Genomic DNA, 13,442 nt, shown 5'->3' on the forward strand with positions numbered 1-13,442 from the left:
TTAAAGCTTCTTCAACTTCTTGGTCGGTACCGCTGCAGAGTGGGCCAGCGCTGAGCCGGTCTTCCATGATGGAGCCTCCACTTGCGTCTTATCCTGAATCGTCGTATCCAATGTCAGGCTGAGGTGACGCAACAAATATTGAGACCGTGGTAGGGGGAGGTGCAAAGCCGAGTAATCGAGGTATCCGTGCGTCCCATTTTCTCCCCAATCTCCCATTTCGAGAGTTAGTGATTGCAGTTGTGGGCACATTTTCAAATATATACGAATGACTTTCAGGTAGTTCATAGCGTCGACCACCATGTAGTCATTCCAGCCGTTGCGACCGTCATCTTCGTCCGGAGCCTAGCCGGTAGGGTAAGGCGAAGAGGAGCAAAACGAAGTATTATGGATCAACGAGAGTCGGTTGAATAGCATGAGTAGTCGTGTGAGACATTGAAACAATATACAGGGCCATCGAAGCAGTTCTCGTTGGCGTATATGCTCAGTTTTACCCCCGGGATAAGCTGCACAAAGGTGACGAGTCTCATTTGACGTTAGCCGGCTGATGGAGAGCGTTTGTGTGGTCGGAGACAGTGCTACCGCACCACCAATGGTTTCGCGGAAATTGATATGTTCGTACGCGTCTCTTGTGCATCATAGTCCCTCCCTGAAGTTCACTTTGGTAGTGATATAATTAGAAGATTGTCTTGAGACAACACGTTCAAATCCTCCGCCAAGAAGCAGAAGCACCCCATGGGCACCTACTGGGAAAAGGTACCGCAAGGTATTCCAGACGTAGGTGATGTCAGAGAATGTGCCCAATATTCTTAGACGACTCTGCAGGTGACTACTGCAATGGGCACAGGGAGTTGACGTTGCCCACTCAACACGCGTCATGGCTCTGCAGCTTCTCGTCAATTGAGAAGGCTTAAGTCCAGGACAGACATAGCGTGCCATTATTTGACTTTTCTTGACTTATGAGATTGTGGCTGACCATCTCCGTTAGAATATACCTGCATGTGGTAACCAGGGCTGCATGTAGAGAGGCATGTCCAAAACGTGTCGACAGACCATTTTTGTAAGGGATGGTGTTCTCATTCATCCCAGCGACCTCGAACTTCCGCTTAGCTCTGCAAGAATAAGGGAACTCAAATCTGGGTGATGCAGTCACCTTGGCAGATTGAGACTCTCTGCTGCCCGTCTAAACCCCTTCCATCGAGCGTGGAGAAGAGTACATCAATTTCTGGAGCTGGAACCAGACATATATTGCCGTGTTTGAGCGGCGGTATGCCTGAAAGCTTTCCTCCGAGACTAGGTGGTTATAGCTGAAACGGAGAAGGTTGTACGAAGCCAAAGACGGCAGCAGCCTTGGAGAAGAAAGCTCGCAGCGACGGTGTATCGGAGAGCAATATAGAATCATTGGCCACCAGGGCGATTCCACGCCGCCATTTGAGCAGTTTCAACTTCCTTCTTGATTAAGGAAGTTTGTTGATCACTGCAGTAATCGGGAACTTCTGCAATTCCTTTCCTAAGGACAAGAGAAGCAAGACCTGACCAGATTTTTCTTCCTAGCAGTCTGCTGCCCAGGATTTCAAAACACAGCAAGCTAGTCCACCATTTGATCCATGTGCTGCCTCGATTTTCTCCATGAGCGGCCCATAGGCCAGGTTGTAAGTATATGAGCTTAGCATAACTTTGAATGAGAAATGCAGAAGCAACATTATGTTCCGACTTTGACGCTCTGTTCTTAGAGCCTACCCCGTTGCGTTTTTCGCTTGCAACTGGGTGACAAAGGCCAGAACATGTCAGTATTTTAGGCCAGCATACATGCTTTCCGCAACCTGGACGGTCATGCGAAAGGATCGCTGCGCTATCATTATTGAACTAAACCCATGGTTCCGTCGGTGAAAATGCTGACCCGTTGGTCGGTTCCAGTATTATTCATAATAGAGCAAACGCCAGCACGTCGCGTTCGCATTTGAATTGCGATAACTGTGTCTCAAGATCCTTCTATATCACAGTGAAGAGTCGCTGGGAAGTATATAGATGATTGGAATCTCCCATAAGTCGCCGGTTAGTCTTGGGCGAAGGCTTGCGCGGTGCCGTGTTCTAGGACGGCTAGATGGACCCCTTTATAAGTGTGGCCCAGCATTGATGCGGGAACGAAAGTCGATAAGTGTCACTTCGATAGTATCACTTTCAGGAGGCTGCTTTCCTCATCAAGTCAACATGCTTATAAATCCCCGGATCCAGGCCTTGGATGCATGTATATAGGCTGATGTGTCCGAGAGAGATTGACATTTTTGATGGCCACATCTGTTGCCATTATGCCTCGCTGTACAAGACATTTACTTTGGGTGTATCGTCCGGAAACCAAGGGGATATATTGCATGGCTGAGAGCGATTGAAGTGAGCTGGAAATCCCCAAGATGTGCCAGAAGCAATGCTTGACCTGGCAGGCTTAATATGTTTATGACAGCAGTCTGCGAATATTGATGTTCGCAGTGGGCTTTGGCGACAAACTCGTATGCCTTTCGTTTGCTGCGCCCAACCCGTTCATCGGTACTGATATACAGGTAAGGTCTGTTGTGTTGATATATGAGGTGATTCGCCGCTCGAGGAACCTTGGATAAGAAGATATTGAATGTAACTGTGAGGACGAAAGACGTCACCATGGTTTGTCTTTCGTATATTCATTGCTTTCTCGAAAACAGTGTGTTCTTGAGTAAGCTGCCAGTGTTGTTTGTTCTGGTGATGGCAACTAGTACTGCAAAAGGTCATTCTGGTTGACTCTATACCGAATATGACGTCGATTTCATCTTTTCCTAGAGGCCCCGAGTTGTCTAGGGACAGTCAAGATTAAGCAGTCTCCACTGCTGCCTGAAGACATGCAGGCACGCAACTCGACCTTCGAGTTCACGTAGAATCCGTAGGCTTCGCTGGTGATTACCAAGACGTATGTTAGTTTGAACAGTTATCAAAGCGACTTCTCTTCTTCGAACTGCGATAGGGTTGCTCACGATGGCTTTATCCAACTCGATGTCTATAAGACACAGGCTAAATCCTGACGAGCCAGTGAGACCTCTGAGGGATATATAAGACATTGAGAGTTGGACTTGCGTAGGGGGCTAGTATAGTCTGTTGGTGTTCGCTAAACTCATATATAGTGTATGTATGAGGTATCGGTGAGCTGTAGCCGTCTTGTAGTATATATGAGGCTGAATGGGGTGGGTCGTGATAATGACCACTTAAAAACGACTATAACCCTATATCGAAAGTAAGTTGAGACATAGAAGATAGTATCGATGGATTTGGCCAGAGATGATGATGAGATGGGGTGATTGAGATGAGGAAGAAAGAGAAGAGAGGGAGGTGAGAACAGAACCATCCATCACTGAATCCAGACATCTTCACTCCATATCTTGCATCTACGTGAAGTTGTAGAGATGTAGTGACGTGTAGCAGTGACGGGCCATCCGTGACTGATCTGGCTGTCCGTGACTGCTCTTGCTCTCCGTGACTGCGTTGATTGCAGTGAACCAAGTGCTCGGGAAGGGATGAAATGAAGCTCAAGCGGGTCAGGGAAGGTCCCAAGCAACACTAAACGAGTCAGCGCCGAGTCAGCGATCCACTCGGTCTCAGCCGCTGCCAATAGTCACAAATTGGTGCCAATGGCGACTAAGCATCCCGTCCACTTTTAATTAAAGTGATCAACGGTTCACGAATTCACATTCTCGATCAGGTACAGATCCGATTCCTATCTCCCTGGGCACAATGAAGGCCCACCTCTGGATTCACGATAAAAATCTGGTGACTGCCAACTCAAATGGCATTTTCCGTCACTCTACTCCTGCCGTTGGTTAATTCTCCGAACCCTAAATCAACAATTTTCCGCCAAAATGCATCTATCATCGCTGCTCCTAGCATCCACCGCCATCCTACCAGCCTTAGGCTACAGCATCAACGACTTCTCCTGCAATAGCACCGAACACCCGAATCCCGTTGTGCTCCTACACGGGCTGGGCGCCACCTACTACGAAGACTTGAATTACCTGCAAGGTTGGCTACAAGCGCAAGGCTACTGCACCTACGCCAAAACCTACGGTGCATATGAAGGGTTCCCCTTGGTCGGCGGCCTCAAGGCCATCGCCGAATCGGCCACGGAAATCGCCGCGTACATCCGCGAGGTGAAAGAAAAGACGGGCGCCGACAAGATCGACATTGTCGGTCACTCCGAAGGCGCTTTCCAAACCCTCTACGTCCCTAAGTTCGAGGATGGCATTTCGGAGATGCTGGATAAGCTGGTGGCCATTGCACCTCCCACGAGAGGCACCAACCTGGCCGGGATCTATGACATTGCATATGTTTTGGGAAACTTATCGCGCGATCTGATCGGCGACATCCTGGATACAGTGGGCTGCGCCGCCTGTGACGATCTCGGCCCGGACGGAGCTGCGATTGATCGCTTGAACGACGGCGAGCCGATCGTGCAGCCGGGGAATAACCTCACGGTCATTGCATCGCGGCTAGACGAATTGGTCACCCCAACCTCCACTTCCTTTGTTCATGAAGATGGAGTGACCAATGAATGGGTGCAAGACACTTGTCCTCTGGATCCTGTCGGCCATATCGGCGAGGCCTACGATTTGAATGTGTGGAATTTGGTCAAGAACGCCTTGGACTCTACTCCGAAGCGCGAGTTTGTCTGCTCGCTGGGGTCTCCCGGCAGGTGAAGGATGGCATCTGTTGGACGTTGTATAAAAGCATATATCTTTAGATACCCAAGTTACCAAACATTAGTGTCATAATGTTTAATAATACCACCGCCATCCCCTTTCACGCCTTTGTCTCATAGATATCCAAATTCCTTCCATGCGCTCTTCTCTCGTCCACCAGTGTGGACTCGGAGCGCTCGGGAGGCTGTTGGCCTTGGACAATATTATGTCCGTCCCTAGCGACTTGTCAGTAATGAAAGAGAAGCCAGAGGTTCTGGGCCACCATACCCAAGCTTGTTGTTGGGCAAAAATAGCGACAGAATTACTATAGGGGCGGAAAATGCCAGAGCCGCGATAGTGATCGACCTGGATATGTCAGTCTAACATCGGCTTCGAATTGTGTAGTACACGTACCCCATCACATCTGAATACTGAACGGCAAGTTAGTGTGGGACAGGCAATGCGAGGCAGATTACTTACAGCTCTGTCAATCGCTGTTCGCTCGGTTGACCCCCATGTTGGGAGAGTACCTGTAATAGAGTTGTACAGCCGATCAACCGTAGATTCACTCACACCAGACCCTAGATGTAACCGCAGTTGTTGTCGTAGCTGTCCCGAATATATTCCTCCTGCAATTGCTGACCCTATCCCGTTGCCCAGATACGCGGCCAGCAGGACCAACGATGTGACCTGCGCGAGTTCCGCGTGCGACACCGTGATCTGTGCTGCAACAATCCCGACGGTCTCGATAATACCACTACCAATGCCTTGGACCAGTTGCACGATAAACAACTCGGCCACAGAGCTTTCGTTTGTGCGAAGACGAACCATGGCCCCGTATCCAACCATGCGAACGACCGCTCCGACGACGCCAATCCACTTGTAGGATCGTAGGCGGTACATCAGTAAGCCCGTTCCCATGCCCACGAGGGCTTGCATAACCCCGTTCGTATAGTAGAGAAACTGCGCATTGCGTGGCGAAAAGTTATGCGACACCTCGGACCAAACATACAAATATGTATGGGTAGCGCCAAAACTGATGTTGTCGATGCATACCAGTATCACTGGGAGCAGAACTGAAAGGTTACGGAAGTAGCGCACAGGCACCACAGGATGCCGGGCAACGTATTTCTCATATGGGTAAAGGCAAGCCAGAATCACGACTCCCACAGCAATCAATGCATCGACCCAGGGGGTCTTCCAACGGCCAGCAGAGGTAGCAGCCAGTGTAATAGGAATTAGAACTAAAGCGAAGCCGGCACTAAGAATAAATAGGCCACCTAGGTCGATGCGAGAGAAGAAACCATATAGATTTAGCTGTTCGTTTAGTACGAGACCTGACCGCTTGGCCCGCTGCTGGAAGACGAGGAGGGTGGTTATAATGAAGATGGCACCGAAAGGCATCAAGATGGCGAACATGCCAATCCCCCAACGCCAGCCAATGCCATCCACGACGCTCTGCACAATGAACGCGGACACCCAGGGAATGACGAGGAATGGGAGGTAGAGTATATTATAAGCGAAACCTCTCCATCGCATAGATGACAGATCCGAAACGATCGTAGCATTCAAAAAGGATGTGCCAGCCTGCCCGATCGAATAGAGGACGTATCCGCCTGCGTAAGTGCTGAAGGTCTTGGAAGAGGCGCAGAGAATGTAGGAAACCACGTAGCATGTGACGGCGAACACATAGGCTTCACCGCGTCCGAGGACGTCGGAGATCTTGGCGATTGGGGGCTTGGAGATGGCGGAAATAATGCTCGCAGCAGTGTTCAAGGTGGCCAGCTCAGCGAGAGCGTCAAAATCAGATGTAGCAAAGTTACGATAGGTCCCCACGGTCGAGTTGTCTAATTCACTGATACCAACCAGCGATCAGAAGGTGCTGTCGCTGTAGAGAGACAATGACTTACTAAATGACCATCATCATCGCCAGTCTAGAAGTGATCAGCATTTATGCTAGAATAGAGATATGACATACATACCCCGCATACAACAGATACCGGCCTTTGCGCCCGCTGACGGCTTCGGCAGCTTGGATCTTTGATGCCCCAGTGGCATCTGGAAATGCGGCACTCGATTCGTGAACAGTGACATCGATTGTATCGTGCTTTTCATCCCCAGTGGTGAAGGAACTGGGGACATTTTCCGGTCTCCTAGACGGACGGAAAATTCCGTTCCAGCCAGCCATTGTGTGGATGTGAGTACTCAAGGACAGAATTCAGTTGGGCGGGCCACATCAGGTATGTATGCTTTTCCGAGACGCAGGCGACAGACCGAGATAGCGGAATCAAATAGAGTGTCGAGTGATCAAGCTCATTTAGTGCGACAGACCGGACTCACTTATCTCCATCCCTGGCGTTCGCAAATGCAGGCGGTCAGCAGAAAGTGTGGGATTGCGATCAAAATGGCGTCACCAAGACCACGCACAAGCATTGATACACCTTTGACTGGCTGTGACCGATACTGGGAGGGCGGATGGATAAATGGAGGGAGGCAGACCTGGTGGACAGCCGAAGAGATCGCCGTGACGAAGACATCAGCTAACGTGACTATGGGCTTGGTGGGGGGGAGGAGGAATGCCAATCCCAATCCATGACCCCGGCGGGTGCGATTTGCCTGCCTTGGCCAGCAAGGGCGCAGAGGAGCCCCCGAGGGTGCCGATCCGGGTGAAGATCGACGACTATAGGCCCAAATGCCCCAAACCTGGTCGCGAAAACGGGCAAACATTTAGTCGGGTTCAGCACCGACAACGGCAGTGGGTGAGGATTGTGACCATCAGTGGGCACTTATTGATAAGAAGCTGCATTAGTCACAATGGATCCTGCGGGGGATGGCAATGATCCTCCTAAACTGGACAAGTCCGGCTGCCACGCACGTCCATTTCAGTCGATCGGCGAAGAGGCAGCTGTCAGGCCAGTACTGACTTGCTCGCGATTATCAGAGTATTTAATTGTGAGTCAGTGTGAATAAGTCTCTCCATTTAGTGGCAAGGCAGATGGGGAGAGGCCTGAATGTTGAGAAGGTGAGGAAGGGCTGCGGAGAACCGAGGCTGGAACTTTTCCCTTTTCGGACACTGAGTTGGAGTTGGGGAAACTGTTCCCCGCACGTGATGCATGCGGGACGCATCTCAAGTCTCAACATTTGGCTCAAGGAGTATGGGGGATGTTGCTGCAGCTGCATTATTTACTCCGTACTTGTCTCCTGCTTCGTCCCTTGACAACACCATAGTATACGCCGGGCAGATCAGGCGGAGATCTGCCTAGAAGCTTTGGCTCTAGCTTATTCGAGTTTGTGCCCTGTTTGGCAAGCAGGACATGATCGCATAACCTTGTCTCTTCTGGAATGATTAACGCCATCGCTAGGACCATAGAGTATCTGATGCAAAAGAGGAAACGCTAGAAAGAAAGACTGGCTCCACTGCTGGTGAGCTTCACGTTCGAGCTTGAAATTAAGCTTCAGTGTACTCTCCGCTGTTCATCCCGAAGGAAGCAGGCATCCCAAACCCACTTTGGCATTTGTCATGACCAGGCCACATGATCCGCCAGTTGCCAGCGATCGAATGAGTGAACAGGAAGAGCTACAGTGGATACATATCTTGGGATATGGCATCCCTTGCACTGGTTCCCTTGGCTGGGAGCTTGTAGCGGAAGATGGCACCCATCATAGTCCCTCGCCGATGGACGAGAGGACAGGGTAAATATGGCCTTTCTGCCTACTATTGGCTCTGATACACGTGTGGCGTCGACGAGTTGTTCGACTCTGCCAGTCCGTTCTTCACATAACGAACACCACGGCATCTGTATATTTCCTCCGTCGAAGAGCCCAGATGGGGATGAAACAACCAATTTTCAACAAGGACAAATGTGTCTCCAGAGCTTAAATAACGTTCTTCCATATATGCGAACGGTAGTACAAATTACACCACCCATAGTTGCTGTGTCAATCAGGCAACTCGGCCAAAGCCAAGTTTCAGGATACCTGCGGGAGTGTGGTTTAGCGTCAGAGGCAGAGGGCCAACATCAGTTTTATCGACTGTCCGGAGACATTTGATCGCTCTATTAAAGGTTGATCTCTTGCTGAGATGACAGACCCACTGTACCCAGATGCTTATAGCCACATCTATCGTGGATGCTGACCTTGCATTGGGTACGGGGAGTGTGATAAGGGCACCAGCCAATAACCTCCGGGCTGATCCATGCTAGTCTCCGAAGAGTTTGCTACTAGGCAATTAGAGGAAGGCCGAACGCAACCTAAGAAAATGCAAGGGGTCACAGGCCACCAGCGCTGATCCGCCATCTGGCTTCTGTTTGGTTTTTCCGACCGCGATCTTCCCTCTCAATCTCGGCATGCGCGGCTTATCCTGATGAGTTGAGCCCCGTGGCTATCCAACCCCCACTTCGGGTTCATTGCAAATCTCTTACTCTTAATTCGTCGTCGTGTCTATGCAGAAACTGCAGGCCTTCATATTCAGCTCCAGCTGAATGACCTGTCAGCCCGCCCGGTATCTTGGGTCAACCATGGCTTAATCTACATTTAACTCGTGGGGCACCCTTGACTATCCCCTCGATGCGCACACGGTGAAGTGGATGTCGTGCATTGTCTAGTCTGAGAACACATGGATCCCTTAAAAGCCCCTGAATACGGGTCGTTTCAGGCCCATGTACATCCTGCAAAATATGGAGCCTGGCGAAAGGTTCTCCATGGAATAGGAGTCGCTGTAGTAACTCTGGCAGGTCTTGCGTGGTGGACATCGCGTCTTCATATTGGAGCACATACTGAGATTAACCTCCACTCGGAGTTTAGCTGGGAACAGGTGAGAGACTTTGCATTTGTTGCCAGAAGCGTCTGACCGGTAAAGATAACACCTTCGCGATCACTTGTGTACCATGACTGCTTCGATGGGTTCCAATGCGCCCGCCTCGAAGTTCCCATGGACTACCACCGATCCGATGGTCAAGGACGTCACTTCGCGATCGCCATCACTCGTCTTCCAGCCAAGGTTCCGGTGGCAGATTCCCGATATGGCGGGGCGGTGTTGACGAACCCAGGTATGTTTGGGGATGCCATGCCATCGTCCTGACTAACTCCGTTCCAGGTGGCCCAGGTGGCTCAGGCGTCGCCCAGGTGCTTGTTAGCGGCAAATCCCTGCAAAAGACCGTAGATTCGGAGAACGACCCAAGTATAGTCGATCCAGAAAGCGCTTCGCGGGACAAGTATTTTGACATCATTGGATTCGATCCGCGCGGGGTCAACAACACGACTCCAGGGTTCAGCTGCTTTCCTCATCTGTTCGCGCAGCGAAACTGGGAACTCCAAGTGGCAGCCGAAGGCACACTTGGTAGCGCACAGGATGCATTCTGGCATAGCTGGGCTCGCGCGACTGCCCTCAACACTGGATGCTCTGCCAACTTGTCCACTCCTCCGAGGGATGGAGAGGAGGCTTTGGGCGAGCACCTCAACACGCCTCCTGTGGCTAGAGATATGCTTGAGATCGTTGAGCGACACGGCGAATGGCGTGCAGAACAAGGCTTGCTGAAGCAGCGCCAACAGGACCATATTCATGGCTATGATCCAGGACAGAATATAGTAGCGCGAACGCGATGGCAGCGGGGACAGGAGAAGCTCCTATACTGGGGTCGATCGTACGGAACCATCCTAGGCTCCACATTTGCAACTATGTTTCCCGATCGTATTCATCGAGCTGTGCTTGATGCTGTGGTTGATGCCGACAAGTACTATTTCGGGGAGGGGCCCAATGCTGTCGAGGACGCTGACGCCATTTTCGATCAATTTACGCGATACTGCAATGCGGTTGGAGCAGATGTCTGCCCTTTCTATGCTCAAGGTGGACCGGCCGCCATCAAGGAAACATATCTGGCACTAGAAGACGCTCTCTACAACCGCTCATTACCAGTTCCCGCATCAGCTACACGAGGTCCGGAAGTCGTGACGTGGAGTGATCTCAAGGTCATCCTGCGAATTGCTCTGTATCAGCCACTTTACGGATTTCCTCAACTGGCAGAGGTAGCGGCCGAGCTATCGCAGCAAAGTGGCGCCGCCCTTGCCGACTTTAAAGTAGGGGGCCGCTCCCCTTCATGCCCTTCCGCTCAATGTCTTCAATCTGGACCATGGTCTGCTGAGTGTCAAGTGTCGGGGCACAATGAAGCGTATTCAAGCACGGCCATCCTCTGTGCCGATGCGGAGTATCTGCAGGATGCTGACGAAGAGGAGGTCCGGCGTTCCTGGGCGTCGTTGCAGGAAGACAGTGCCATGCTTGGGGATTACTGGGCCAGTCTTTTGATGAGCTGCGTAGGGTGGAAGGTAAAGCCGAAGTGGAAGCTCACAGGTAGTAGTGTCTTTGTAATCTGGACCGTTCATTGCTGAGTATATTAGGGCCATTCGCAGCCAATACCTCCCATCCACTGCTGTTTGTGAGCAACACGCTCGACCCAGTGACTCCATTGCGGAGGTAATTTCCCCGTTTCCTGGGAAATTTGCCATCGAGGCTAATCGTTTACAGTGCGCGCAAGATGTCCGAGAACTTTCCTGGCTCGGTGCTTCTACAGCAGGATTCCGAAGGCGTAAGTGACCCAAATGTCAAACATGATGCACGATCTGACTCTTCTAGCACTCAACGTTGGCGGCGCCGTCCGTATGTGTTCACAAGAAGATCCGTCAGTATTTTCAGACAGGCGAGCTTCCGCCCCCTGGTGTAGTATGCAAAGCAGACGTGAAGCCCATACTGGGAGCGTCGCCTTCGACACAGGAAGGGATGAGTGCCGTGGACCGGCAGCTATATGAAGCGCTTTTGGAGGAAGCGCAAAGAATGGCAATACCACGGCTACCGCTGTAGATTTGGGATGTCTGGGTCAATGTGTCTGCTCAATTTTTCTGCTCCTCTCGCACGACTCATGACTCATTCTATCCCGATTCCGAATGTATATAGCCGTAGAACATCCTCTAGCAGGGTAGTGAATAGATACTTCCACGGGCTGTATGACCGATCACATTCGATGATAGTTCCAGGTGTTTCCAAGCCCAGGCACTTCCGGAATAGTCATGAACCAAACTTGGTCGAGCATCCATAGCGATGCGGTGCAACCTCGGTTGAGATCCGTCGGGTAACCTTGATTACTTGCTTTGGTTCAACCCCGCGCTGGTCAGATAAGCATATCTTCTCTTTCTCCTCTTCTCTCCCCTCATCCCTCCTCCTCCTCCTCCTTCTTCTTCATCATCCCAACCCTACATTGATTGCCATCCCCCATATTAATTCAACCTTCTTATTTCATCCAATATGGCCCCTCCCACCGCCACCGAAACCACCATATTCTCTCCTGTTCCCGTCCAACCCCATTCCACCCAAGAATCGGCTGCCGAAGCCGCCAAAGTGAAGAACACCCCGCAGAAATTCCCACAGTCTCCAGTCTTCGAAGATAAGTACAAGGAGCGCGAGTACCTCAAAGGTCGACTGGCAGCCGCATTCCGCATTTTCGGCAAAAATGGCTACGATGAGGGTATGCCATCATCACTCATCCCTACTACTTACTTCCGATTACCTCGGCTCGATGGGATTGGCAGTTCATACTAACTTTTATTCCAGGCGTGGCAGGACACATTACACTCCGTGATCCCGTCGACCCAACCACCTTCTGGGTGAACCCCTTTGGCTTAGCATTTTCGCAGATCAAGGCATCCGACTTGATCCATGTGAGCCACGCCGGGGAAATCATTGGCGGTGGACCTATCCGGCTGCTCAATGCTGCTGCTTTTATGATTCACTCGGCCATTCATGCTGCTCGGCCGGACGTGCTTTGCGCTGCGCACAGCCACAGCATTCATGGACGGGCTTTTTGTACTCTCGGACGGCCGCTGGATATCATCACGCAGGATGCGTGTGCATTCTACAATGTCAGTGGCATCCTCTAGCTACAGAACCTGCAACTAACCAGAGCAGGACATCGTCTTGTACAATCAGTTCAACGGCATCGTGCTGGCCGAAGAAGAGGGCAAGAGCATCGCTCAAGCCCTAGGCACTAAGAAGGCCGCACTGCTGCAGAACCACGGGCTTCTAACAGTAGGACAGACCATCGAGGAGACGGTGTTCTGGTTCGTCAGTCTAGAGAAATGCTGCTACGTACAGCTCATGGCCGACGCCGCAGCCGCAGGCCGGGGCGGACAGACCGTCAAGGTAGACGAAGCGGACGCAGCATTCACATACAAGTCCGTCGGCACGCCAATGGCAGGGTATTTCAGCGCGAAGCCCATGTTCGATTTGATCCACGAGGAAACCGGAGGAAGCTATCTGAACTAGCAGCCACACCTCATAGCATAATATCATACTCCCACAATATTTACTACTCACTCCCCATCCTCTCCCACACCTCCCTAACCTCACTCCCATTAACAGCCGTAAGCGGCTCCCCAACGACCTCCCCATCATTCCCAATCACCTTCAAAATATTCTCCATCACCAACCTCTCAAACCCAATCCTAGTCTCCACCGCCCCGCCCCCAACATGCGTCGTAAGAGTAACATTCTCCATGTTCCTCAACCTAGCATCAACAACAGGCTCAAAATCATGAACATCCAACGCAGCAGCAGCCACCTTCTCAGACCTCAACCCCTCCACCAAAGCCTCCTCAACCACCACACCCCCCCTCGCCACATTAACAATCCTCACCCCCTCCTTCATCCACCCAATCTTCTCCCCATCAATCAACCCCCTCGTCTCCTCCGTCAACGGACAA

General features: G+C 51.3%; 7 protein-coding genes across 7 annotated transcripts in view; 4 read left to right on the plus strand and 3 right to left on the minus strand.

Moving 5' to 3' along the window:
- On the minus strand, nt 1-527 carry BO87DRAFT_424874 (uncharacterized protein; the record flags this gene model as incomplete). Its single annotated transcript, XM_025627266.1, has 3 exons — nt 1-209; nt 264-342; nt 447-527. The coding sequence occupies 3 exons, from the start codon at nt 525-527 to the stop codon at nt 1-3; spliced, it is 369 nt and encodes a 122-aa protein (XP_025480858.1).
- Nucleotides 528-3,716: 3,189 nt separating this feature from the next.
- Nucleotides 3,717-4,712, plus strand: BO87DRAFT_434072 (esterase/lipase family protein; the record flags this gene model as incomplete). The annotated part of the gene is made up of 1 exon (XM_025627695.1): nt 3,717-4,712. The coding sequence occupies exon 1, from the start codon at nt 3,879-3,881 to the stop codon at nt 4,710-4,712; it is 834 nt and encodes a 277-aa protein (XP_025480859.1). The 5' UTR covers nt 3,717-3,878.
- A 103-nt stretch (nt 4,713-4,815) lies between these two features.
- On the minus strand, nt 4,816-6,882 carry BO87DRAFT_396011 (putative siderochrome-iron transporter; the record flags this gene model as incomplete). The annotated part of the gene is made up of 6 exons (XM_025625223.1): nt 4,816-4,930; nt 4,983-5,060; nt 5,109-5,125; nt 5,175-6,549; nt 6,605-6,628; nt 6,677-6,882. The coding sequence occupies 6 exons, from the start codon at nt 6,880-6,882 to the stop codon at nt 4,816-4,818; spliced, it is 1,815 nt and encodes a 604-aa protein (XP_025480860.1).
- A 53-nt stretch (nt 6,883-6,935) lies between these two features.
- On the minus strand, nt 6,936-7,667 carry BO87DRAFT_27924 (uncharacterized protein). Its single transcript, XM_025618926.1, has one exon. It carries the CDS (start codon nt 7,419-7,421, stop codon nt 7,035-7,037), a length of 387 nt encoding a protein of 128 aa, XP_025480861.1. The 5' UTR covers nt 7,422-7,667; the 3' UTR covers nt 6,936-7,034.
- Nucleotides 7,668-9,051: 1,384 nt separating this feature from the next.
- On the plus strand, nt 9,052-11,693 carry BO87DRAFT_356595 (putative proteinase). The gene is made up of 6 exons (XM_025621378.1): nt 9,052-9,507; nt 9,553-9,742; nt 9,790-11,043; nt 11,088-11,163; nt 11,215-11,275; nt 11,323-11,693. The coding sequence occupies exons 1-6, from the start codon at nt 9,310-9,312 to the stop codon at nt 11,545-11,547; spliced, it is 2,004 nt and encodes a 667-aa protein (XP_025480862.1). The 5' UTR covers nt 9,052-9,309; the 3' UTR covers nt 11,548-11,693.
- Nucleotides 11,694-11,892: 199 nt separating this feature from the next.
- BO87DRAFT_356597 (class II aldolase/adducin domain protein) lies at nt 11,893-13,047 on the plus strand. The gene is made up of 3 exons (XM_025621379.1): nt 11,893-12,208; nt 12,295-12,602; nt 12,649-13,047. The coding sequence occupies exons 1-3, from the start codon at nt 11,989-11,991 to the stop codon at nt 13,003-13,005; spliced, it is 885 nt and encodes a 294-aa protein (XP_025480863.1). The 5' UTR covers nt 11,893-11,988; the 3' UTR covers nt 13,006-13,047.
- Nucleotides 13,048-13,210: 163 nt separating this feature from the next.
- BO87DRAFT_396014 (glucosamine-6-phosphate isomerase) overlaps nt 13,211-13,442 on the plus strand; it is a gene marked incomplete at both ends in the record, with an annotated part of 2,461 nt that continues 2,229 nt past the window's right edge. The window contains one exon of the mRNA XM_025625224.1: nt 13,211-13,217. Coding sequence (XP_025480864.1) covers nt 13,211-13,217 — 7 coding nt within the window. The remainder of the gene's footprint in view (nt 13,218-13,442) is intronic.

This window comes from Aspergillus neoniger (assembly GCF_003184625.1).
Source record: "Aspergillus neoniger CBS 115656 unplaced genomic scaffold BO87scaffold_12, whole genome shotgun sequence".
NCBI classification, from domain to species: Eukaryota; Fungi; Ascomycota; class Eurotiomycetes; order Eurotiales; family Aspergillaceae; genus Aspergillus; species Aspergillus neoniger.